The 26,528-nt window shown below is 52.7% G+C and overlaps 1 protein-coding gene across 1 annotated transcript in view; it reads left to right on the top strand.

The window, feature by feature from the left end:
• Positions 1-26,528, top strand: part of LOC144752383 (uncharacterized) — a 182,083-nt gene that overhangs the window by 137,118 nt on the left and 18,437 nt on the right. Inside the window, exon 12 of the mRNA XM_078640318.1 lies at positions 2,136-3,746. Within this exon, the coding sequence (XP_078496444.1) occupies positions 2,136-3,746 (1,611 nt within the window). The remainder of the gene's footprint in view (positions 1-2,135; positions 3,747-26,528) is intronic.

Raw genomic sequence — 26,528 nt, 5'->3', positions numbered from 1 at the left:
GTCTGTGTGTGTGTGTGTCTGTGTATGTGGGAGGTGTGGGATTGTGTGTGTGCATGAGAGTGTGTGTGTCAGAGTGAGTGTGGATGTGTGTGTGCATATGGACCCGTGTGTGTGTGTGTGTGTGTGCATGCATGTGGGTGGGTGTGGGCTTGTGTGTGTGTTTGTGTGAGTATGCACACTCTTTCACAGTTGTTTATATGCCTGTGTGGAGACACATAGCTCCCAGTGGTAAACAGGTGGGTCCAAGGATGTGAAGGGCTGTCATTTCCTTTCCAGCCAGGGTCTAGGAGAGTGCATTTGCCTTTCTTGAACTAGAACGGGCACATGCATCGTTGAAACCTTTCTATGAAAAGTGTTTCAGTGGTGTGTGTGTGTATGTTTGCTCAGGTGCACAGAAGGCCTGTAGAGAGTTATGAGGGGTGCAGGGCAACAAACTGAAGTGGGGCCCCGCATAGGATAAGGACCTGTTTTAAGGTTTGAAAAAATGTCCTGCAGAGAAAGGGAAAACACAACACAACCTACACCTGGTGACTTCTACCAGCATTATCCCTGTTATCTCCTTGTCATCAATAACAAACACTGTCAAAGCCAATAGGTCTGGTGGTGGCTGCCAGTATCTTGGCATTCCATAGTTGAGTTTTCAGGGTTCCTTTATTACTATGATCATGGTCAGCGTTCACAACAACCAAGACACCACCCTCCACCCTTGATGACACGCGGCCGGGTCTGAAAGCCCCAGACACTACTGGAATTGCACCAGCCCTGAGTGTCCGCAGTGTATCTGAAGTTAAACCAGAGCAGGTGGGCGTGGGCTCTGAGGTGGAGGCCAGGTCCTCACCAGATCAGGGAGCGACTGGTCAAGATGCAGCCCTATGCCTGTCCAGTAGCCTCTGGCGAACCAGTGCTTAATCTGGAAAATAAATAAATAAAAGTAAGTGCCCGGGCCCCTTCAGAAGGCCACTGCAGCCTGGCCCACCCGCTGCCCCTGCCAGCTCAGCCAATGACAGTATCAACACAACTACCAACCGTCGCACTCCTACAAGTGTGGCAATTCAGACTATTTTAGGTCCCAAAGCTATAAGAATGCCGTGAGAGGTAGGCATTGGTCTTTCTTTACTGTTTATTAACTTATTAAACACTGTTTTTGTGGTGGACTGTCACTTGAGCCGGTGCTGACAATTAATTGCTGGTGCCGAGTCCTGGAAACCACCTGCACAAATTAAGCACTGGCTAAGCCAGCTATCTGGCCTCCACCCTGAGAGCCCACTCTTCATAAGATCAGAGTGTGCCAACCGAACCACGTCTGTTGGGTCAAACCTTCACCCACTTCCAACACCTTCCGCTTCCCCGTACATGGGCAGGAATACCAGCCTCATTCCTCCACCATAACCGCCTTGAAGGCAGGCTTCTATGAGCTGCAAGCCTGGTTAGTATACCTCCACCCTCAGCTGTCTGTTGACAAACCGCTCACAGTTTGCCTTTGGCGCTGCCATGCCCGCTCTGCTTAAAACTAAGCCTGGGCATAGTTTGCGGAGTTTTGCTACGCGGAACGTCACGAAGTTACAAAAAGACTGCACAAAGTTCCACAAGTTGCGGAGTGTAGTGCGAACTGCTGTTCACGCTGGTCTTCCTGCCGCTTGCGTAGAAATTCTACCTGAGCAGCAGCTCGCACTCACAAACTTACCGTTTGCGAGCGCAAGCGGGGAAAATAAATCTGCTGCACTACGCGAAGTGGAGTTTTTGGAACTCCGCGAGCTTGGGAGAGCGTGGGGTGCAGAAAACTCTGCAAACTCCGCAAACGGAGCGGTGTTCACCGCCCAGGCCTACTTAAAACCTGTGTAAATCCTGTGGGAGGCTCACAGACATGAAGGCCCTTTGTGGGCCCTTTCTCTAGGGTATGCCAAGAGGTGTTTTCAGTCCAGGGTATTGTCAGCAGTGTGTGTCTTAGGAGTCAAGGGGTCTTGAAGCAGAAATAGGACTGTTGGTGTACTCAACTAGGTGTGACTTTTTACTCGCTGACAACAATAGAACAGTAGTTATTGATGCAACACTCTGTGCAGATACTGACATTTGTTACTAGGATGTTTGTATTACAATATCTACCTGACAGTAATTGTGTGATGCATATCTTCCAGAGGTCACCACAAAGAGTACCACAAAAGCCACGGAGGAATCTACCCTGGGGAGCAGCACTGCCACCTCAAATGCTGAGATCACATCCACCAGCAGTGCACCGATCACCACCGAGAGCACCACTGGCACTGGAGGGAGCACGCTGAGTGCCAGTACAAGCGCAACCACAAGCAACACGCCTTCTACCACACCGCTGACCAGCACCACGGTAGCACTACCCACTGCCAGCAGCACCACCCTCCAACCTGCAGTGAGCACCACAGAGAGCAGTACCACAGGCAGCACAGCCAGCAGCTCTGCTACCTCCACAGCCAGCACTATAAGAATAACCACAACAAACTTACCCATAGTGACTACCTTCAATGGGTTTACAGAAGAGAACACCAAAGCCAGCACAGCAGGAAAGACTACAGCCAGCACAGCAGGAAGCAGCACAGCCAGCACAGCCAGTACCACTATCGGTACTGCAGGGGGAACAACAATTACTACAGCAGGTACCGGTGCCAGTACTGCAGAAGGCTCCACGGCTAGTACTGCAGATACTACCACAACCGGTACTGCCAGTACCACCACATCCAGGGTGATGGGCATCACAGGGACTCTGCCAACCATTGCATTCAGTACTCCCAGAAGAACCACAGCAAACAGCGTCACAAGCACCACAGCAAACACTGCCGGTATCAATACATCAACCACGTCTACAGCTACCACAGCTTCGACGGTAGAAGGTACCACGAGAAGCGCAACCCAAAGCACCACAGCCCAGATAACTGTAAGCTCTACAACAAGCAATAATGAAGGCACAAGCACTGGCATGGCCACAACAACCAGCGTAACTCAAAGTCCTGCAGCAAGCATGACTGGCAGTGCCACTAGCTCTGTTGGAGGCTTAACAGACAGTGTCACACCTATCAGTCTCAGAAGTACCACAGCCGGCAGTGCGGTGACCACCACAGCGAGCCCCTCCGAAAGCACCACCTCCAGCATTACCAGTGGCACCACCGCCAGCATCACCAGTGGCACCACCGCCAGCATGACCAGTGGCACCACCGCCAGCATGACCAGTGGCACCACCGCCAGCATTACCAGTGGCACCACCGCCAGCATGACCCGTGGCACCACCGCCAGCATTACCAGTGGCACCACCGCCAGCATGACCAGTGGCACCACCGCCAGCATCACCAGTGGCACCACCGCCAGTATGACCAGTGGCACCACCGCCAGCATGACCAGTGGCACCACCGCCAGCATGACCAGTGGCACCACCGCCAGCATGACCAGTGGCACCACCGCCAGCATGACCAGTGGCACCACCGCCAGCATGACCAGTGGCACCACAACCAGCACTGCAGAGAGATCCACCGCCAGCATCACCAGTGGCACCACCGCCAGCATGACCAGTGGCACCACAACCAGCACTGCAGAGAGATCCACCGCTAGCATCACCAGTGGCACCACCGCCAGCATTACCAGTGGCACCACAGCTAGTACCGAAGGAAGATCCACAGACATCTCTACGAGTCGCATGACAGGAGGCACGGCTGGCACCCCTGGAAGCATCAACACGAGCACTGGTGGGGGCACCACGGAGAGCACCACTGACATCACTAGAGGTAAGAAAGACTTATTTATGAACCTACCACTCCTCCTTCTTTAATGCCAGCATCTTTCAAAATTCACCAAATGCGCCTCTATCTTTGTGTTCAAAGCCAATGGTAACAAGGATGCATGAAGCCTGTGCAGCATGGTGGAACAAGGTCAGAGAATGAGGGTCAGAAGCAGAGGAGAGGGGAGGTCAGAGAATGAGGGTCAGAAGCGGAGGAGAGGGGAGGACAGAGAATGAGGGTCAGAAGCAGAGGAGAGGGGAGGTCAGAGAATGAGGGTCAGAAGTGGTGGAGAGGGTAGGACAGAGAATGAGGGTCAGAAGCAGAGGAGAGGGGAGGACAGAGAATGAGGGTCAGAAGAGGAGGAGAGGGGGGGACAGAGAATGAGGGTCAGAAGCAGAGGAAAGGGGAGGACAGTGAATGAGGGTCAGAAGCAGAGGAGAGGGGAGGACAGAGAATGAGGGTCAGAAGCAGAGGAGAGGGGAGGTCAGAGAATGAGGGTCAGAAGCAGAGGAGAGGGGAGGACAGAGAATGAGGGTCAGAAGCAGAGGAGAGGGGAGGTCAGAGAATGAGGGTCAGAAGCAGAGGAGAGGGGAGGTCAGAGAATGAGGGTCAGAAGTGGAGGAGAGGGGAGGACAGAGAATGAGGGTCAGAAGAGGAGGAGAGGGGAGGACAGAGAATGAGGGTCAGAAGCGGAGGAGAGGGGAGGACAGAGAATGAGGGTCAGAAGCAGAGAAGAGGGGAGGACAGAGAATGAGGGTCAGAAGCAGAGAAGAGGGGAGGACAGAGAATGAGGGTCAGAAGTGGAGGAGAGGGGAGGACAGAGAATGAGGGTCAGAAGAGGAGGAGAGGGGAGGACAGAGAATGAGGGTCAGAAGAGGAGGAGAGGGGAGGACAGAGAATGAGGGTCAGAAGCAGAGGAGAGGGGAGGACAGAGAATGAGGGTCAGAAGCAGAGGAGAGGGGAGGACAGAGAATGAGGGTCAGAAGAGGAGGAGAGGGGAGGACAGTGAATGAGGGTCAGAAGCAGAGGAAAGGGGAGGACAGTGAATGAGGGTCAGAAGCAGAGGAGAGGGGAGGACAGAGAATGAGGGTCAGAAGCAGAGGAGAGGGGAGGTCAGAGAATGAGGGTCAGAAGCAGAGGAGAGGGGAGGTCAGAGAATGAGGGTCAGAAGTGGAGGAGAGGGGAGGACAGAGAATGAGGGTCAGAAGAGGAGGAGAGGGGAGGACAGAGAATGAGGGTCAGAAGCGGAGGAGAGGGGAGGACAGAGAATGAGGGTCAGAAGCAGAGAAGAGGGGAGGACAGAGAATGAGGGTCAGAAGCAGAGAAGAGGGGAGGACAGAGAATGAGGGTCAGAAGTGGAGGAGAGGGGAGGACAGAGAATGAGGGTCAGAAGAGGAGGAGAGGGGAGGACAGAGAATGAGGGTCAGAAGCAGAGGAGAGGGGAGGACAGAGAATGAGGGTCAGAAGCAGAGGGGAGGAGAGGTCAGAGAATGAGGGTCAGAAGCGGTGGGGAGGGGAGGACAGAGAATGAGGGTCAGAGGAATGAGGGTAGGGGAGGACAGAGAATGAGGGTCAGAAGCAGAGGAGAGGGGTGGTCAGAGAATGAGGGGCAGAAGCAGAGGAGAGGGGAGGACAGAGAATGAGGGTCAGAAGCAGAGGAGAGGGTAGGACAGAGAATGAGGGTCAGAAGCAGAGGAGAGGGGAGGTCACAGAATGAGGGTCAGAAGCAGAGGAGAGGGGAGGTCAGAGAATGAGGGTCAGAAGCAGAGGAGAGGGGAGGACAGAGAATGAGGGTCAGAAGCAGAGGAGAGGGGAGGACAGAGAATGAGGGTCAGAAGCAGAGGAGAGGGGAGGACAGAGAATGAGGATTAGAAGCAGAGGAGAGGGGAGGACAGAGAATGAGGGTCAGAAGCCGAGGAGAGGGGAGGACAGAGAATGAGGGTCAGAAGCGGAGGAGAGGGGAGGACAGAGAATGAGGGTCAGAAGCAGAGGAGAGGGGAGGACAGAGAATGAGGGTCAGAAGCGGAGGAGAGGGGAGGACAGAGAATGAGGGTCAGAAGCAGAGGAGAGGGGAGGACAGAGAATGAGGATTAGAAGCAGAGGAGAGGGGAGGACAGAGAATGAGGGTCAGAAGCGGAGGAGAGGGGAGGACAGAGAATGAGGGTCAGAAGAGGAGGAGAGGGGAGGACAGAGAATGAGGGTCAGAAGCAGAGGAGAGGGGAGGACAGAGAATGAGGGTCAGAAGCAGAGGAGAGGGGAGGACAGAGAATGAGGATTAGAAGCAGAGGAGAGGGGAGGACAGAGAATGAGGATTAGAAGCAGAGGAGAGGGGAGGACAGAGAATGAGGGTCAGAAGCGGAGGAGAGGGGAGGACAGAGAATGAGGGTCAGAAGCAGAGGAGAGGGGAGGTCAGAGAATGAGGGTCAGAAGCAGAGGAGAGGGGAGGACAGAGAATGAGGGTCAGAAGCGGAGGAGAGGGGAGGTCAGAGAATGAGGGTCAGAAGCAGAGGAGAGGGGAGGACAGAGAATGAGGGTCAGAAGCCGAGGAGAGGGGAGGACAGAGAATGAGGGTCAGAAGAGGAGGAGAGGGGAGGACAGAGAATGAGGGTAAGAAGCAGAGGAGAGGGGAGGACAGAGAATGAGGATTAGAAGCAGAGGAGAGGGGAGGACAGAGAATGAGGGTCAGAAGCGGAGGAGAGGGGAGGACAGAGAATGAGGGTCAGAAGAGGAGGAGAGGGGAGGACAGAGAATGAGGGTCAGAAGCAGAGGAGAGGGGAGGACAGAGAATGAGGGTCAGAAGCAGAGGAGAGGGGAGGACAGAGAATGAGGATTAGAAGCAGAGGAGAGGGGAGGACAGAGAATGAGGATTAGAAGCAGAGGAGAGGGGAGGACAGAGAATGAGGGTCAGAAGCGGAGGAGAGGGGAGGACAGAGAATGAGGGTCAGAAGCAGAGGAGAGGGGAGGTCAGAGAATGAGGGTCAGAAGCAGAGGAGAGGGGAGGACAGAGAATGAGGGTCAGAAGCGGAGGAGAGGGGAGGTCAGAGAATGAGGGTCAGAAGCAGAGGAGAGGGGAGGACAGAGAATGAGGGTCAGAAGCCGAGGAGAGGGGAGGACAGAGAATGAGGGTCAGAAGAGGAGGAGAGGGGAGGACAGAGAATGAGGGTCAGAGGAGGAGGAGAGGGGTGGACAGAGAATGAGGGTCAGAAGCAGAGGAGAGGGGTGGACAGAGAATGAGGGTCAGAAGCAGAGGAGAGGGGAGGACAGAGAATGAGGGTCAGAAGCAGAGGAGAGGGGAGGACAGAGAATGAGGGTGCTGATGCATGAACCCAGAAGCGGTGGACAGGGGATGTCAAGGACGAAGGGTGCGGATGGATAAACACAGAATGTGTTGGAGGGGGTAGGTCAGAAAATGTCATGTCGTGTCATGTCAAAAGTTCTTATATAGCGCCTTATCACTGCAAGGTCTCAAGGCGCTTGCTTTGGGAACCCGTCCTGGCTTTTTCCCTGTGAGATAACCCGTACTGGGCATCCCCAAGGTGAAAGCCAGGCATCCCGCAGCGGGGGGGCCGTAGTGGAGATTACGCAAGCTATTGCCCAGAGTCGCAGAGTGTGAACCCATGATTCGAGTAGGCACCGAAGCAAGAATTATCGAGTCCGTGGACATTTGGGCTCAAGACCCCGCCGTGTCGGGTATTGAACCCTGGTCCCGGGTCTCACCTCTGCTTCAGGGTCTGCTGCTCTAACCAGTGAGCCACACTTCTTCTGAGTGGTCAGAAGTGGTGGAGTGGGGCAGTAAGGGATGAGGCTGTTGACTCATGAGTGCAGAAGCGGTGCTGGGGGTAGGGTGATCTTCGTTAACGGCATGTGAATGTAGGCCACCCCTCTGACAGTGTAGAAAGGTACATGGTTCTCAAGTGACGGCTCACGATGAACCCAAGGCTGTCCGGCCCGACATCCCTCCACAGAGTTAACGGGGAATGAGGCCCTTTGGAGTCCAACTGTTTTCGTCAGGTCTCAGCAGGCGAGATAATTACCTATTCCCTTAATCAACTCACTATGACGTCCCTGTGAATGGCCTACCTGGGCTGTTGCACTGTGTCGTCTCGCCTGTCTGTGAATACTAGGATATGTACGGCATGGCTTTGGAGCAGAGCAAAACCAAAGGGGGTGATGGACGGAGCGTTTGAGCAAATGAAACACTCACCCCCAGTCAACTGATCTGGGTTTAATCCATCACCATTCTTTAGCCCACTCCACCACCCCAGTTCAGACACGGCTATATGCAAATCAGTCTGACCCTGTGCCTCATGGGAACAGTCCAGCCCGAACTGCCAAGCCATGCCTTCCCTGGACCGGAAACAAGCATCCTGGGAACGGTTTCTGGCTAATCAGCCGTCTTCAGCCGGGCTTGCTTGACTCCAGTGGCAAAGTGAGCAAGGGACCCACGTCTGAGCATACCCAGCCAACTTAGGGCGAACAAAGCAAAACCAAAGGGGATAATGGACGGAGCGTTGAACATTGCAAGCACTCAGCCCAGTCAACTGGGTTTAATCCTTCACCATTCTATAGCTCACTCGGTCACCCCAGTTCAGACATGGTCATATGCAAATCAGTCTGACCCTATGCCTCATGGGAACAGACCAGCCCAAACTAGCTTTGGAGCAGCACATGTACGGCATGGCTTTGGGCGCAGGACAAGTATGTCATGGCTTTGGAGGAGGGCACGTATGTCATGGCTTTGGAGCAGGACACGCATGGCATGGCTTTGGAGCAGGACACTTATGGCATGGCTTTGGAGCAGGACACGGGTTGCATGGCTTTGGAGGAGGGCACGTATGTCATGGCTTTGGAGCAGGACACGGATTGCATGGCTTTGGAGCAGGACACGCATGGCATGGCTTTGGAGCAGGACACGGATTGCATGGCTTTGGAGCAGGACACGCATGGCATGGCTTTGGAGCAGGACACGGATTGCATGGCTTTGGAGCAGGACACGCATGGCATGGCTTTGGAGCAGGACACTTATGGCATGGCTTTGGAGCAGGACACGCATGGCATGGCTTTGGAGCAGGACACGGGTTGCATGGCTTTGGAACAGGACACGTATGGCATGGCTTTGGAACAGGACACGTATGGCATGGCTTTGGAACAGGACACGTATGGCATGGCTTTGGAACAGGACACGTATGGCATGGCTTTGGAACAGGACACGTATGGCATGGCTTTGGAGCAGGACACGTATGGCATGGCTTTGGAGCAGGACACATATGGCATGGCTTTGGAGCAGGACACGTATGGCATGGCTTTGGAACAGGACACGTATGGCATGGCTTTGGAGCAGGACACGTATGGCATGGCTTTGGAGCAGGACACGTATGGCATGGCTTTGGAGGAGGGCACGTATGGCATGGCTTTGGAGCAGGACACGCATGGCTTTGGAGCAGGACACGTATGGCATGGCTTTGCAGGAGGGCACGTATGGCATGGCTTTGGAGAAGGACACGGATGGCATGGCTTTGCAGGAGGGCACGCATGAGATGGCTTTGTAGCAGGATACTTATGTCATGGCTTTGGAGCAGGACACGGATTGCATGGCTTTGGAGCAGGACACGTATGGCATGGCTTTGGAGCAGGACACGGATTGCATGGCTTTGGAGCAGGACACGGATTGCATGGCTTTGGAGCAGGACACGGATGGCATGGCTTTGGAACAGGACACGTATGACATGGCTTTGGAGCAGGACACGTATGGCATGGCTTTGGAGCAGGACACAGATGGCATGGCTTTGCAGGAGGGCACGTATGGCATGACTTTGGAGGAGGGCATGTATGGCATGGCTTTGGAGGAGGGCATGTATGGCATGGCTTTGCAGGAGGGCACGTATGGCATGGCTTTGGAGGAGGGCACGTATGTCATGGCTTTGGAGCAGGACACGGGTTGCATGGCTTTGGAGCAGGACACGTATGGCATGGCTTTGGAGCAGGACACGTATGGCATGGCTTTGGAGCAGGACACGTATGGCATGGCTTTGAAGCAGGACACGTATGGCATGGCTTTGGAGCAGGACACGTATGGCATGGCTTTGAAGCAGGACACGTATGGCATGGCTTTGAAGCAGGACACGTATGGCATGGCTTTGAAGCAGGACACGTATGGCATGGCTTTGAAGCAGGACACGTATGGCATGGCTTTGAAGCAGGACACGTATGGCATGGCTTTGGAGCAGGACACGTATGGCATGGCTTTGAAGCAGGACACGTATGGAATGGCTTTGGAGCAGGACACGTATGGCATGACTTTGAATCAGGACACGTATGGCATGGCTTTGGAGCAGGACACGTATGGCATGGCTTTGGAGGAGGACACGGATTGCATGACTTTGGAGCAGGGCACGTATGGCATGGCTTTGGAGCAGGACACGTATGGCATGGCTTTGGAGGAGGACACGGATTGCATGACTTTGGAGCAGGGCACGTATGGCATGCCTTTGGAACGGGACAAGTATGGCATGGCTTTGGAGCAGGACAGGTATGGCATGGCTTTGGAGCAGGACACGTATGGCATGGCTTTGGAGCAGGACACGTATGGCATGGCTTTGGAGCAGGACACGTATGGCATGGCTTTGGAACAGGACACGTATGGCATGGCTTTGGAACAGGACACGTATGGCATGGCTTTGGAGCAGGACAGGTATGGCATGGCTTTGGAGCAGGACACGTATGGCATGGCTTTGGAGCAGGACACGTATGGCATGGCTTTGAAGCAGGACACGTATGGCATGGCTTTGGAGCAGGACACGTATGGCATGGCTTTGGAGCAGGGAACGTATGGCATGGCTTTGGAGCAGGACACGTATGGCATGGCTTTGGAACAGGACACGTATGGCATGGCTTTGGAACAGGACACGTATGGCATGGCTTTGGAGCAGGACAGGTATGGCATGGCTTTGGAGCAGGACACGTATGGCATGGCTTTGGAGCAGGACACGTATGGCATGGCTTTGAAGCAGGACACGTATGGCATGGCTTTGGAGCAGGACACGTATGGCATGGCTTTGGAGCAGGGAACGTATGGCATGGCTTTGGAGGAGGACACGGATTGCATGACTTTGGAGCAGGGCACGTATGGCATGGCTTTGGAGCAGGACACGTATGGCATGGCTTTGGAGCAGGACACGTATGGCATGGCTTTGGAGCAGGACACGGATTGCATGACTTTGGAGCAGGGCACGTATGGCATGGCTTTGGAGCAGGACACGTATGGCATGGCTTTGAAACAGGACACGTATGGCATGGCTTTGGAGCAGGACACGGATTGCATGACTTTGGAGCAGGGCACGTATGGCATGGCTTTGGAGCAGGACAAGTATAGCAAGGCTTTGGAGCAGGACACGTATGGCATGGCTTTGCAGGAGGACACGGATTGCATGGCTTTGGAGCAGGACACGTATGGCATGGCTTTGGAACAGGACAAGTATGGCATGGCTTTGGAGCAGGACACGTATGGCATGGCTTTGGAGCAGGACACGTATGGCATGGCTTTGGAACAGGACACGTATGGCATGGCTTTGGAACAGGACACGTATGGCATGGCTTTGGAGCAGGACAGGTATGGCATGGCTTTGGAGCAGGACACGGATTGCATGGCTTTGGAGCAGGACACGTATGGCATGGCTTTGGAACAGGACACGTATGGCATGGCTTTGCAGGAGGGCACGTATGGCATGGCTTTGGAGCAGGACACGTATGGCATGGCTTTGGAGGAGGACACGGATTGCATGGCTTTGGAGCAGGACACGTATGGCATGGCTTTGGAACAGGACACGTATGTCATGGCTTTGGAGCAGGACACGTATGGCATGGCTTTGGAGCAGGACACGGATTGCATGGCTTTGGAGCAGGACACGTATGGCATGGCTTTGGAACAGGACACGTATGGCATGGCTTTGCAGGAGGGCACGTATGGCATGGCTTTGGAGCAGGACACGTATGGCATGGCTTTGGAGCAGGACACGTATGTCATGGCTTTGGAACAGGACACGTATGGCATGGCTTTGGAACAGGACACGTATGTCATGGCTTTGGAGCAGGACACGTATGGCATGGCTTTGGAGCAGGACACGGATTGCATGGCTTTGGAGCAGGACACGTATGGCATGGCTTTGGAGGAGGACACGGATTGCATGACTTTGGAGCAGGGCACGTATGGCATGGCTTTGGAGCAGGACACGTATGGCATGGCTTTGGAACAGGACAAGTATGGCATGGCTTTGGAGCAGGACACGTATGGCATGGCTTTGGAGCAGGACACATATGGCATGGCTTTGCAGGAGGACACGTATGGCATGGCTTTGCAGGAGGGCACGTATGGCATGGTTTTGGAACAGGACACGTATGGCATGGCTTTGGAGCAGGACACGGATTGCATGGCTTTGGAGCAGGACACGTATGGCATGGCTTTGGAGCAGGACACGTATGGCATGGCTTTGGAACAGGACACGTATGGCATGGCTTTGGAACAGGACACGTATGGCATGGCTTTGGAGCAGGACACGTATGGCATGGCTTTGGAGCAGGACACGCATGGCATGGCTTTGGAGCAGGACACGGATTGCATGGCTTTGGAGCAGGACACGTATGGCATGGCTTTGGAGCAGGACACGTATGGCATGGCTTTGGAGCAGGACATGTATGGCATGGCTTTGGAACAGGACACGTATGGCATGGCTTTGCAGGAGGGCACGTATGGCATGGCTTTGGAGCAGGACACGTATGGCATGGCTTTGGAACAGGACACGTATGGCATGGCTTTGCAGGAGGGCACGTATGGCATGGCTTTGGAGCAGGACAAGTATGGCATGGCTTTGGAGCAGGACACGTATGGCATGGCTTTGGAGCAGGACACGTATGGCATGGCTTTGGAGCAGGACACGGATTGCATGGCTTTGGAGCAGGGCACGTATGGCATGGCTTTGGAGCAGGACACGTATGGCATGGCTTTGGAGCAGGACACGTATGGCATGGCTTTGGAGCAGGACACGTATGGCATGGCTTTGGAGCAGGACACAGATTGCATGGCTTTGGAGCAGGACACGTATGGCATGGCTTTGGAGCAGGACACGTATGGCATGGCTTTGGAACAGGACACGTATGGCATGGCTTTGGAGCAGGACACGCATGGCATGGCTTTGGAGCAGGACAAGTATGGCATGGCTTTGGAGCAGGACACGTATGACATGGCTTTGGAACAGGACACGGGTTGCACGGCTTTGGAGCAGGACAAGTATGGCATGGCTTTGGAGCAGGACACGTATGACATGGCTTTGGAGCAGGACACGTATGGCATGGCTTTGGAGCAGGACACGTATGGCATGGCTTTGGAGCAGGACAAGTATGGCATGGCTTTGGAGCAGGACACGTATGGCATGGCTTTGGAACAGGACACGTATGGCATGGCTTTGGAGCAGGACACGCATGGCATGGCTTTGGAGCAGGACATGTATGGCATGGCTTTGGAGCAGGAGACGGATTGCATGGCTTTGGAGCAGGACAGGTATGGCATGGCTTTGGAGCAGGACACGTATGGCATGGCTTTGGAGCAGGACACGTATGGCATGGCTTTGGAGCAGGACACGTATGACATGGTTTTGGAACAGGACACGTATGGCATGGCTTTGGAGCAGGACACGGATTGCATGGCTTTGGAGCAGGACACGTATGACTTGGCTTTGGACACCTGTGTATTGCCTGGATCCCACTCCAATAGTCCTAGACATTGTCATTGGTGTTGTCAAGTAGGTGTTGTGCTGAAAGCTAAACTAAATTGATTTGAAGCTGCCTTTTCTGGACTCTCGGTCCAGATATTCCAGGCCTGTGACCCGTTGACCATCACCACAGTCTTTGTCCATCGTACCCTCCCAGCGTGCCATCAGACCAGACCGAAGCTTGTCTCACGTCCACCCTGTGTTGGTGCTACTTTCACTGGATCATCTGCGGCCGGTTCTACGTCACCGTATCCTCATCAGTGCTTGAGTCATTGTGTGTAGAGAAAGAGCAATCGGAGGGTTCCATATTTATAGATCCCCATACAGAGCAGCGCCGAAGAGTAGGCCTTCCTACCCTTAGACCCTTATAGTGTGCCCACTCCCATGCCACCATATCTAGTCTACAAACACACCACAAGTGCTGAGGTCACAACCCTGGGACTTGCCTACTGTTATTTTCCAAAGCAGACACTACACCTGATGAGTTAATTGTAAATGTATATTGATACTTGTATAGCGCACTACTCACCCGCAAGAGTCTCAAGGCGCTTGTACGAATACCGCTGTGGAACCCATCCTGGCTTTCCCTGTGAGGTGTCCACTCCTGGGCACCCCCAAGGTGGAGTCCAGGCATCCTTAGCGTTGTGGGGGCCGTTGTGGAGATTAAGCAAGCTATTGCCCAGAGTTGCAGAGTGGGACTCCATGATTGGAATAGGCACCGAGGCGAGAATTATCAGGTCCGTGGAATTTTGAGTCCAAGAGCCGCCGAGGCGGGAATTGAACCCTGGTCCCAGGCCAGACCTCTGCATCAGGGTCTGCCACTCTAACCATTGAGCCACACTTCTCCTTTTACATATCAGGGGCCGCTGATAATTTCAGGAAGGTGGGGCCCGATGTACGAAGCACTGATCACAAAATACAGGGCACAATCTACAACTGTTTTTTTTTTAAACACTGAGGCATTTTTTGAACCTTTGTGAACATTAATGGGTTCATTCACAAAAAAAAGCTATACCTAGTGAGTCATACTTCAACCCACCACTTGAATATTAATGAGGTAGGTCGTAAATTGCGACCCCCCTAGGATCCCTAGCCATCACGGGGATAGTGGCCTGATGGGGTCAACAGACCATGTTTGTGATTGGTTTCACATAACGGATGTTGTTTTTTAATGCAGCCCTGTTTTCCTTAAAGGAAATATTCAATATGTTGCTAACAGGAGAGAGTGGTCCCAAGGAACAACGTCCACTCTTAAAAAAATATATATTTTATCATTCAGAAAGGGGGACAGGTCGCTTGGGCTTTGGGACCCCTTCCCTTTCACGGATGCCTTAACACTCCCTTAAAAAAGTTCGTAAAGTATTCATATTTTGCGACCGGATTTTTTTCCCGGATCATTAATACATCCCGTTCCACTTCGGTTTGCTGACAGTGCTGCACCTCACTTTGCTGCGCTGCCGTGCACGTCATTTTGCTGCGCTGCCGTGCACCTCACTTTGCTGCGCTGCCGTGCACCTCACTTTTCTGCGCTGCTGTGCGTCAAAAGAAAAGGAAAGGAATGCGCTCTATCTACGAGATATGGTGCATTCCTGTCGTCTTAACCTGCACTTGTGCACTAATGGCTGCCTTACACCAATGCAGGCTCCCTTTCACCATGGCTCAAGGGTGTCTGCAGTGAAATTCGGTAGTTTTTGGGCAGGAAGGGACCTTTTCCTTCACAAAAACAACTGCTATGCCGCCCCTAGAAAGGCTGAGGGTTGTGACAAATTCCCAGATCCGCGCCATGTTGTAAATGTAGGAATGTGTCAAAGAGTGTGGACGTTGAGTGGAAACACCCACTGCAACGCCCATGGTACGCCTTCCTGAGGGTGTGTGAGCCAACATCGCGACTTGCGATGCGTTGTCTCACACCACACCATGCAGGGTGGCTTTCCATAGCCTCGTAGATATGGGTCTGCACTGTGTGCCGTAGGAAAGTCAAAATAAGTGACGCACCACAGTTTTGCATGACGAACAAGCTCCTCCCACCGTGCCATAGTAGTGTCAACAATAATGTGTCAGTGTCTGAACAGGAGTCAGTCCAGGTCTTCTCTACAAGAGAAGGGTGTCACATCAACAGGAAATGACGGTCATGTGAGTCCTTAGCCACAAGAGAAGTTGTTCCCATGAACACAAAGTGATGATCGCTCCAGCCCTTAGATGGGTGTCATATGAACAGGAAGTGGTGGTTGCTACAGGCCTTAGCCGCAAGAGAATGGTGTTATATTAGCTGGAGGTGCCGGTCACTCTAGGTCTTTCCTGCAAGAGAAGGGGTAAAATTAACAGGAGATGGCGGTCACTCCATATCTTATCTGTAAGAGAAGGGGGTCACATGAACAGGAAGTGATGTTCATTCTAGGTCTTATCTGTAAGAGAAGGGGGTCACATGAACAGGAAGTGATGTTCATTCTAGGTCTTATCTTCAAGAGAAGGGGGTCACATGAACAGGAAGTGATGTTCATTCTAGATCTTATCTTCAAGGGAAGGGGGTCACATGAACAGGAAGTGATGTTCATTCTAGGTCTTATCTTCAAGAGAAGGGGGTCACATGAACAGGAAGTGATGTTCATTCTAGGTCTTATCTTCAAGGGAAGGGGGTCACATGAACAGGAAGTGATGTTCATTCTAGGTCTTATCTTCAAGAGAAGGGGGTCACATGAACAGGAAGTACTGTTCATTCTAGGTCTTATCTTCAAGGGAAGGGTGTCACATGAGCAGGAAGTGACGGTCATTCCAGGACTTAGCTGTAAGAGGAGGGGGGTCACATGAATAGAACGTGACGGTCGCTCCAGGCCTTAGCTGGAAGCAGTCGTGGCCGGCATCGCTCATGGGTGGGGGGTACGGGCGAATGGTCACAAGGGAAGAGGGGCTGCACGGGGAGGGGTTTATAGTTTAAAAAAAAGAATAAATGTACCTTTCCTCGGTCCCGCGTTTTTTGAGCTCCAACTCCAGCTCCTGCTTTCCTTCCTCCGCAGGAACTGGAAGCAGGCATCCTCCCTCCCCTCCCCTAAGCCAATCACAAAGCTGCAATGGCAGCATCGAGATTGGTTGGGGTGCTGACCGAACAGGCGTGCAGGGGCAGGCCATTTTCTGCATGTAGCCTACATGGAGAAAAGGGAGAGTGTGCATGACTTGTATGTTCGGCACCTGAGGGCCGGCTGCATTGGGTGAGCCACTCCTCCCCTGCCCTCGAGCAGACAGTACAACCGACCACCCCCATCCAAACATATTTATAATACCATCTTATGTTTCTGCTTCTTGCACTGCTAGAAAGCAGTGGGGCGACACTCCCCCACCCACATGGCTGTAAAAAAAAGGACGTCACATGAACTGTCGCTCTAGGCCTTATATGCAAGAGAACAGGAAGTGGTATTGGGTCCATGGCTTAGCTGTAAGAGAAGGGCGTCACATGAACAGGAAGTAACGGTCGCTCCAGAACTTAGCTGTAAGAGAAGGGCGTCACAGGAACAGGAAGTGGCGGTCGCTCCAGGTCTCCGCTGTTAGAGAAGAGTGTTGCATGAACAGGAAGTGACATTCGCTCCAGGCCTTAGCTGCAAGACAAGGACATCACAGGAACAGGAAGTGATGGTCGCTCCAGGTCTCAGCTGTTAGAGAAGAGTGTTACATGAACAGGAAGTGATGGTTGCTCTAGCCCTTAGCTGTAAGAGAAGGGCGTCACATGAACAGGAAGTGACATTCGCTCCAGGCCTTAGCTGTAAGAGAAGGGCGTCACATGAACAGGAAGTGACGGTCGCTCCAGGTTTCAGCTGTTAGAGAAGAGTGTTGCATGAACAGGAAGTGACGGTTGCTCCAGGCCTTAGCGGTAAGAGAAGGGTGTCACATGAACAGGAAGTGACATTCGCTCCAGGCCTTAGCTGCAAGACAAGGGCATCACAGGAACAGGAAGTGATGGTTGCTCCAGGTCTCAGCTGTTAGAGAAGAGTGTCGCATGAACAGGAAGTGACGGTTGCTCTAGCCCTTAGCTGTAAGAGAAGGGCGTCACATGAACAGGAAGTGACATTCGCTCCAGGCCTTACCTGTAAGAGAAGGGCGTCACATGAACAGGAAGTGACGGTCGCTCCAGGTTTCAGCTGTTAGAGAAGAGTGTTGCATGAACAGGAAGTGACGGTTGCTCTAGCCTTTAGCTGTAACAGAAGGGTGTCACATGAATAGGGAGTGGCGGTCGCTCCAGGACTTAGCTGTAAGAGAAGGGCGTCACAGGAACAGGACGTGACGGTCGCTCCAGGTTTCAGCTGTTAGAGAAGAGTGTCGCATGAACAGAAAGTGACGGTTGCTCCAGGCCTTAGCTGTAAGAGAAGGGCGTCACATGAACAGGACGTGACATTCGCTCCAGGCCTTAGCAGTAATAGAAGGGCGTCACAGGAACAGGAAGTGACGGTCGCTCCAGGTCTCATCTGTTAGAGAAGAGTGTTGCATGAACAGGAAGTGACGGTTGCTCCAGGCCTTAGCGGTAAGAGAAGGGTGTCACATGAACAGGAAGTGACATTCGCTCCAGGCCTTAGCTGCAAGACAAGGGCATCACAGGAACAGGAAGTGATGGTTGCTCCAGGTCTCAGCTGTTAGAGAAGAGTGTCGCATGAACAGGAAGTGACGGTTGCTCTAGCCCTTAGCTGTAAGAGAAGGGCGTCACATGAACAGGAAGTGACATTCGCTCCAGGCCTTACCTGTAAGAGAAGGGCGTCACATGAACAGGAAGTGACGGTCGCTCCAGGTTTCAGCTGTTAGAGAAGAGTGTTGCATGAACAGGAAGTGACGGTTGCTCTAGCCTTTAGCTGTAACAGAAGGGTGTCACATGAATAGGGAGTGGCGGTCGCTCCAGGACTTAGCTGTAAGAGAAGGGCGTCACAGGAACAGGACGTGACGGTCGCTCCAGGTTTCAGCTGTTAGAGAAGAGTGTCGCATGAACAGAAAGTGACGGTTGCTCCAGGCCTTAGCTGTAAGAGAAGGGCGTCACATGAACAGGACGTGACATTCGCTCCAGGCCTTAGCAGTAATAGAAGGGCGTCACAGGAACAGGAAGTGACGGTCGCTCCAGGTCTCATCTGTTAGAGAAGAGTGTTGCATGAACAGGAAGTAACGGTTGCTCTAGCCCTTAGCTGTAAGAGAAGGGTGTCACATGAACAGGAAGTGACATTCGCTCCGGGCCTTAGCAGTAAGAGAAGGGCGTCACATGAACAGGAAGTGACTGTCGCTCCAGGTTTCAGCTGTTAGAGAAGAGTGTCGCATGAACAGGAAGTGACGGTTGCTCTAGCCCTTAGCTGTAAGAGAAGGGCGTCACATGAACAGGAAGTGACGGTCGCTCCAGGCCTTAGCTGTAAAAGAAGGGTGTCACATGAACAGGAAGTGGCGGTCGCTCCAGGCCTTAGCTGTAAGAGAAAGGCGTCACATGAACAGGAAGTGACATACGCTCCAGGCCTTAGCTGTAGGAGAAGGGCGTCACAGGAACAGGAAGTGACGGTCACTCCAGGTCTCCGCTGTTAGAGAAGAGTGTCGCATGAACAGGAAGTGACGGTTGCTCTAGGCGTCACACGAACAGTCGCTCTAGGCCTTTCTTGTAAAAAGACAGCCATTTCCTCGTCAATACGTTTTTTGCCAGCTGTAGTTGTGGAGAAGAGGGAGCCTAAAAATGGAATCTATTCCTGCAACCCCAAAGCCTGTCTAACTATCTACTGCTCCCGCTCCCATCAATCACAGCGTCTCTCTCTGTTTAACCCCTTCTTGCCTCTCACAGGCTCTAACCTGCATTGCTGTTTCCTCCCCCTAACTATTCCACTGGTATAAACTCACTCCAATAATTAACCCATACTCCTATTACCTAAGTACATTACCGCCTGAAAACTGGGGAAATTCTTCAGTATCCTCAGAGCACAAACTGAACCCATTAACAAAAGCAAATCTTCGACAGTAATTAATAATCACTGCATTAGCCTTACCTTAAGGTGCTTCGATGCCTCGTCAGAGGTAACAAGTGCTACATAAATGCAATTACAAAACAAAACATTTTCACTGCAAAACTGGGAAGCTCTTGTTTGGATGGTGTCCTGACACAGCAGTACTTACTACCGGTGACATGTCCTCCCCCTGCAGGCAACCAGCAGAAAAACAACAGTGAATAAAGGTTGGGCACTGTTATTACCCTGACACCAAAAGACAATGGGGCAGATTTACAATAACTGGCGCATCCCTGTATATCAGCAGGGATGTGACAGTTATTGTGCGCCACGGCAGACACCTCTTGCGCAACAATGGATGCACCGCATATACAGTGCGGCACACCATGGGGCAAGAATAGACAGATGCGTGACGCATCTACTGCAATAAAGGTGACGCATTGCTAGAGTCACGCCGCAGGCGCGACGCAGCCCCAGCAAGGCTTGGGGGGTGCCCCACCCCTAACACTCTGCGTCAATCCTTACGCCTGCTTCAAGCAGATGCAGGGTTTTGACGCAGCATGGCTGTTAAAGTGACTCAGTGAAATCTTGTAAATTTCACGGAGTCGCTTTTACGAGGCGTACCTGCGAGGGACCGCCCACCCTGCGCTGGATCGCCCGCATGAAACCTGACGCAGGTTTCATGTGGTGCTAGGGTTTACAACGTGACGCATCTCCCAGATCCGTCACGTTGTAAATACCCCGCAGCGTGGCGCTGGCTTTGCGCCGCCTGAAGCAACGACGGCGCAATTGTGGCATACAGGGCTTGTAAATCTGCCCCAAAGATTCTGACAATATTCTTGCATATTCCAGACAGAGCAATATGTCCTCCTGTTTTAGTCTTGGCCCACAGGCCAGGCGACGGACAGACAGACGGGGCATTCTCTGTGAGCTTGCAGATGTCAGTCACTCTGTCTGAAAGCTCTAAACTATGCAAAACAGTGATGGGTGAATGCTTGAATTAATTTAAGTAACTAGTCATTACTCAGGTTGCGTCCCAAACCATTGATATTTTGCACACCATGCCACCTCAGTTTGGACCCAGCCATATGCAAATCACTATTGACCCCGCCTCCAATGGCGCCAGTCCAGTCCGAGCTCAGAGCAGGCTAGAACATGCCAGCCAAGGGCAGGAAAGCAGAATGAACTGCTTAGAACATGTCAGCCAGTGGCAGGTAGGGCAGCCTAGAACATGTCACTAGGGGCGGGAAGGCAGAGAGGCTAGCCTAGAACATGTCAATAGAGGCAGGAAGGCAGAGTGGCCAGCCTAGAACATGTCCTTAGGGGCAGGAAGGAGGAGAGGCCGGCCTAGAACACATCAGTAGGGGCAGGAAGGGAGAGAGACCGGCCTAGAACACGTCAGTAGGGGCAGGAAGGGAGAGAGGCCGGCCTAGAACACGTCAGTAGAGGCAGGAAGGGAGAGAGGCCAGCCTAGAACACGTCAGTAGAGGCAGGAAGGGAGAGAGGCCGGCCTAGAACACATCAGTAGGGGCAGGAAGGCAGGGAGGCCGGCCTAGAACACATCAGTAGGGCCAGGAAGGGAGAGAAGCCGGCCTAGAACACATCAGTAGGGCCAGGAAGGGAGAGAAGCCGGCCTAGAACACATCAGTAGGGGCAGGAAGGCAGAGAGGCCGGCCTAGAACATGTCCTTAGGGGCAGGAAGGCAGAGAGGCCGGCCTAGAACACATCAGTAGGGCCAGGAAGGGAGAGAAGCCGGCCTAGAACACATCAGTAGGGGCAGGAAGGGAGAGAGGCCAGCCGAGAACACATCAGTAGGGGCAGGAAGGCAGAGAGGCCGGCCTAGAACACATCAGTAGGGGCAGGAAGGCAGGGAGGCCGGCCTAGAACACATCAGTAGGGGCAGGAAGGGAGAGAAGCCGGCCTAGAACACATCAGTAGGGGCAGGAAGGGAGAGAGGCCAGCCTAGAACACATCAGTAGGGGCAGGAAGGCAGGGAGGCCGGCCTAGAACACATCAGTAGGGCCAGGAAGGGAGAGAAGCCGGCCTAGAACACATCAGTAGGGGCAGGAAGGGAGAGAGGCCAGCCTAGAACACGTCAGTAGGGGCAGGAAGGGAGAGAGGCCAGCCTAGAACACGTCAGTAGGGGCAGGAAGGGAGAGAGGCCGGCCTAGAACACATCAGTAGGGGCAGGAAGGCAGAGAGGCCGGCCTAGAACACGTCAGTAGAGGCAGGAAGGGAGAGAGGCCGGCCTAGAACACATCAGTAGGGGCAGGAAGGGAGAGAGGCCGGCCTAGAACACGTCAGTAGAGGCAGGAAGGCAGAGAGGCCGGCCTAGAACACGTCCTTAGGGGCAGGAAGGCAGGGAGGCCGGCCTAGAACACATCAGCAGAGGCAGGAAGGGAGAGAGGCCAGCCTAGAACATGTCCTTATGGGCAGGAAGGAGGAAAGGCCGGCCTAGAACACGTCCTTAGGGGCAGGAAGGCAGAGAGGCCGGCCTAGAACATGTTGTAAAAGGAATAGTTTAATTTTTGTATTCCATCACCTTCCCTACTGTAACGTGGGCTGGAGTTGGAATAGAAAATTAAACTATTCCACTATCCAGCACTTACAGAGCAAGTCGTTGTAACGACTTGCGTTGTAAAAACAGCGTTGTAATGGCACGCATTGTAGTATCATACAACCGGCAGGAAGGCAGAGAGGCTAGCCTAGAACACATCAGTAGGGGCAGGAAGGCAGAGAGGCCAGCCTAGAACATGTCCTTAGGGGCAGGAAGGCAGAGAAGCTAGACTAGAACACATCAGTAGGGGCAGGAAGGGAGAGAGGCCGGCCTAGAACATGTCCTTAGGGGCAGGAAGGAGGAGAGGCCAGCCTAGAACACGTCAGTAGAGGCAGGAAGGGAGAGAGGACGGCCTTGAACATTTCCTTAGGGGCAGGAAGGGAGAGAGGCCAGCCTAGAACACGTCAGTAGGGGCAGGAAGGGAGAGATGCCGGAATGGAACATGCCAGTAGGGGCAGGAAGGCAGAAAGGCCTAGAACATATGGGGCAGAAGGCAGCCTAGAACGTCAGACAGCCTTACATGTTTTTAAGCCTCGCCCCTAATTACATCGGCCACGCTTCTTGGGGAGATCCCCCAGTTTTTCATTCCACTTAAAGCCCTGTATATATCCACGTCGCCCTCACGTGGCTATCACCATGTGTTTCCTCTAAAGCGAATATGCTTCCATCCTCAAATAAAACACTTTATCTTTCTTTTTCTATCTCACTCTCTGCCTCTCTTTCTCTCTCTTTCACTCTCTTTCTTCTCTCTCTCTCTCTTTACTGACAGGATTGCTCTCTTGGTTTCTTAAAGCAGTCTCTCTTCTCCACACAGCATGTTTCAGCAGGCAGACTCCAGTTCATTGGTGCTCTGCTGCCACCTGGTGGTTGACTAGCGATACAACTACCACAACTTTTCCCATAGAAGGAATAAGGAAGCACCTGCATCAGCGGTTCTTAACCTTTTGACTTCTGGGGACCCCCTCTTAACCCCCACCTGAACTCCGGGAACCCCCTGCAGATTCGTTATTGGAATCCAGAAACCCCCACCGAATCGTTTCCGAATCCAGGGACCCTGGCATTATCACTTAACCCACAAAACTATTCACAAACATGATAGAAACAAGCATCCATCAAACAAAACCACAAAAGATGAATCATTGTATTTCTTCATTCACAAAAATTTTAATTTGAATAATAAGGTTGGAGCTTTTTTAAGTTCAATTGAGGCTACTTCCCATCCATACTATATCTTGTTCAATGCACGTGCACGCCCTCACAAGTCAATCTGAGGGCCCTAACTCAACGTTAGCATCCAATTGTACATTTTGCTTCTTGGTTTATATACTCTTTAATAATATGCTAATATTATTTGATGTTCTAAGCAGTCGCGGACCCCTAGATTAGGCGTCGCGGATCCCCAGGGGTCCCCAGACCACAGGTGAAGGACCACTGACCGAGGGGTTCCATCTTGACTGGTTTCGGGCCCCGGCTCACATGTTTTTTCATTAAAGGTAGTCAGGCAGATTTCGAACTTCCAAACTTTACAGCTCGAGCTTAGACACCCACCGTGGCAGAGGTAGTGAAAGTGACGTCATTTATTTTTTCATCTCGGTGTCATCACAGGCAATAACGTCATTCAATCTCCGACCCTGATGTTTAGAACCTCAAAATAAGCAAAAAAATTACATAATAAAACAGAAGACACTAACATAAAAAATAGTCCATTTCACCTCCCTCCAGTATTTTAGTTATGATGTTGACGTCATGTGCAAGGCAAAGATTGCACGCGCCTATAATTGGAAATGGAAGCTGGAGGGCTACAAGACAGTAAAACACTAGGAGGCAAACATATGCCTACCACAAATGGTCATGATGTCATCATATCTGTGAGACGCTGGCTAGGTATATGGTGCACACGTATGTAAGTGGGCACCCTGCACCAATCCAGACAGCCCTTATGGTGATTTTAGTGGTCTTAGACAACCTTAGAAGCTCTCTAATTGATAGCGTTGGAGAGCAGCCTTCAGGCTTAGTCCAGAAGGAGTGTAAAGCAGCTTGTTTTGCCAGAAAGCAATATTATAGTGAAAAAGAAGCACACAAGGTATTTATAAACATATGTATTTATTATATTACACTCCTTAACACATACAGATATCTCCTGGCTGGAGATATACACAATGCACACAATTCTTTTCAATAGAAATAGGTCAGTAGCATGTAATACACAGTGGTCGCCAGGGGAAGAGCAAACCATATACTAAAATAGTTGTATGTGAACCACGACTCAAGTCAACACTATACTCGGAAGACGTAGACGTGCCGGGGAACCAAAGAAACATCCAAGGTAAGTAACCAGGAGTCACATGGAGGTCGTGAGCAGTGTGGAAAGATGACCCGGGGATCAATGCAAGTCAATGGGTAAGTTGTGGTTGCAATTTTAAGGAAGAAGGACCCTTCCCAGGGGATTCTGAGGAAACCCCGTGGAATAAAGAAGGGCGGAGAGCTACCTCACCCATGGATACCCAACGAACCAGGATACCTACACCAGGGAAGCCGGGTGAAAAGGTGTGAAATGGCGGCGGAAACTGCAGTCAAACCCAATGGAAGACTTCAGGAAGATGCCGCTCCTGGGCTAGAGGAAAGTGTCCGTTGGACCCAAAGATGGATTTAAGTTGAGGAGTACCTGCAAGCAGAGGGGACAGAGTCTATGCCACTCAGGAAAGACCAGGAGGCACAGAAAACAAATGCCTACTGTTGGAAATGGGATCCCCGGCTGGCCAGGGCTTTCGCCAAAGTCAGTCAGAGACCACCACTCCCAAGTCAGGGCAAGGGAGTTACACGCCAAGATAACCCCTACTCACCCTCTAGGTAACGTGGCGCAAGCAGCAAGGCTAAACTTGGAGGCGATGTAAGTTAAGTATTTGCGCATGCACCCCAGCAACAACAACCAAAGGCCCACCACAAAGGAAACTCCACACAAGGTTATATAAAAATAGCCTTTGTATTACACCAAAACACATTAGATAAAACACACTTTACAATGTGCCAGAGGCACGGGCAGAATTTACAAGGGATATGTACAAGACAGGGCCACATGGACCACTGTCAGGAATCAGAAGTAGCACTTTCAGAAATAGCACTTAGAAGGTAAAATATAAATGTACTTTAGCACAAAATAGCACACAACCAGTATCTACTGGTAACAGGACCTCACTAGCACCACCTGTACTAGGGAGAAAACAACCACCTATGTATCACAATACCTGTAGGGGTGTAAGGAAGGAAAACACATGATGCAATGCATAACATTCATTCAGAGGTGTAAAGGAGGAAAACACATGATGCATCAACAATACATTCAGAGGTGTAAGAACAATTGCGCAAAATCACATTAGTCACCACCTGTGACTGTCCCTAGGCCAACTGGCCTCTCTAGGGCTAGGACGCCCTGTGTCCAAAGTTAGGGTCCTAAACGTGGCAGCTGCCCACGAAGTGCTGGGCAACTGAATCACTGTTGGGCCACTGCTGGAGCCTCGCAGGCTCTGGCCAGAACAATGTGGGCAACAAGGGAGAGCCTCTCAGGGCTCTGGAACAATGTTGGCTGTGAGCCTCACTGGGCTCTAAACAAATGTCAGGCACTCAAGAGCCTTTCTGGGCTCTAAAAGACGCTGTGGCCTGGGAGCCTCTCCTGGGCTCTGAAAGCAAGCGAACTGGCACCTGGAAGCCTCGTGGCTTCCACAGGACAAATGGGGGGCGTTTGATTCCCTCACGGGGGACTCTGTAGCCAAGGAAAATGCCCCCAGAGCCTCGTGGCTCTAAACAACTATGGCCGTCGGTGGAGTCCCCTCTCTAGGGACTCCGAATCAACAGATGCCCCACGAGCCTCTCGGGGCTCAAGTAAATCAAAATGCCTCTCTGGGCTCTTGGGGTCCCTCACGGGGGACCTAGAAACACTGGGGGAACCTCTCGTGGGCTCGAACAGATATGCCCCACACGTTGGAGTCCCTCCGGGGGACTCGACAAGCAGAGGACGCCCCCCCCCCCAGCACCGGAGACACAGCGCAGCACTCACCGGGACTCTGGGGGGTGTGGGCTCCTCCTCGGCTTCCTTGCTGGCTGCGGGGCTCTCCCTTCACTCAGGGAGCCTCGTAGCAGACGCCGGCTGCAGGATTCTTCCTCCCCGGCTGCTGCAGGAGTCCGGGGCTCGCTCCTCACTTGGGAGCCCCGGGCAGGAAAGGCAGGCTGCTTCCGGCTGTCCCGCAGTCCCGCCCACGGGTTGCCTGGCTTCTGGCCAGGCAGCCAATCGCAGCGCGGCCCCTCGCAGGGAGGCGGGCACTTCCGGGTCGCACTTGGCAGCGGCCCGGCAACGTTTTCACAACACTCCGGGCTGCGGCGGTGATTCTCCCAGGCGAGGTGGGCACTTGATCCTGGGCAGAAATGAGTGGCAAAGTCCCGGGCAGGGTGGGCACCTGCCAGGGGACAAATTAATCCCAAATAAGCGAGGTGGCACTCGCGAATGCAGTAGCGATCGGGG

This window comes from Lissotriton helveticus, chromosome 5_1, assembly GCF_964261635.1.
Source record: "Lissotriton helveticus chromosome 5_1, aLisHel1.1, whole genome shotgun sequence".
Classification (NCBI taxonomy): Eukaryota; Metazoa; Chordata; class Amphibia; order Caudata; family Salamandridae; genus Lissotriton; species Lissotriton helveticus.
This window is presented reverse-complemented; position numbering and strand designations above follow the sequence as displayed.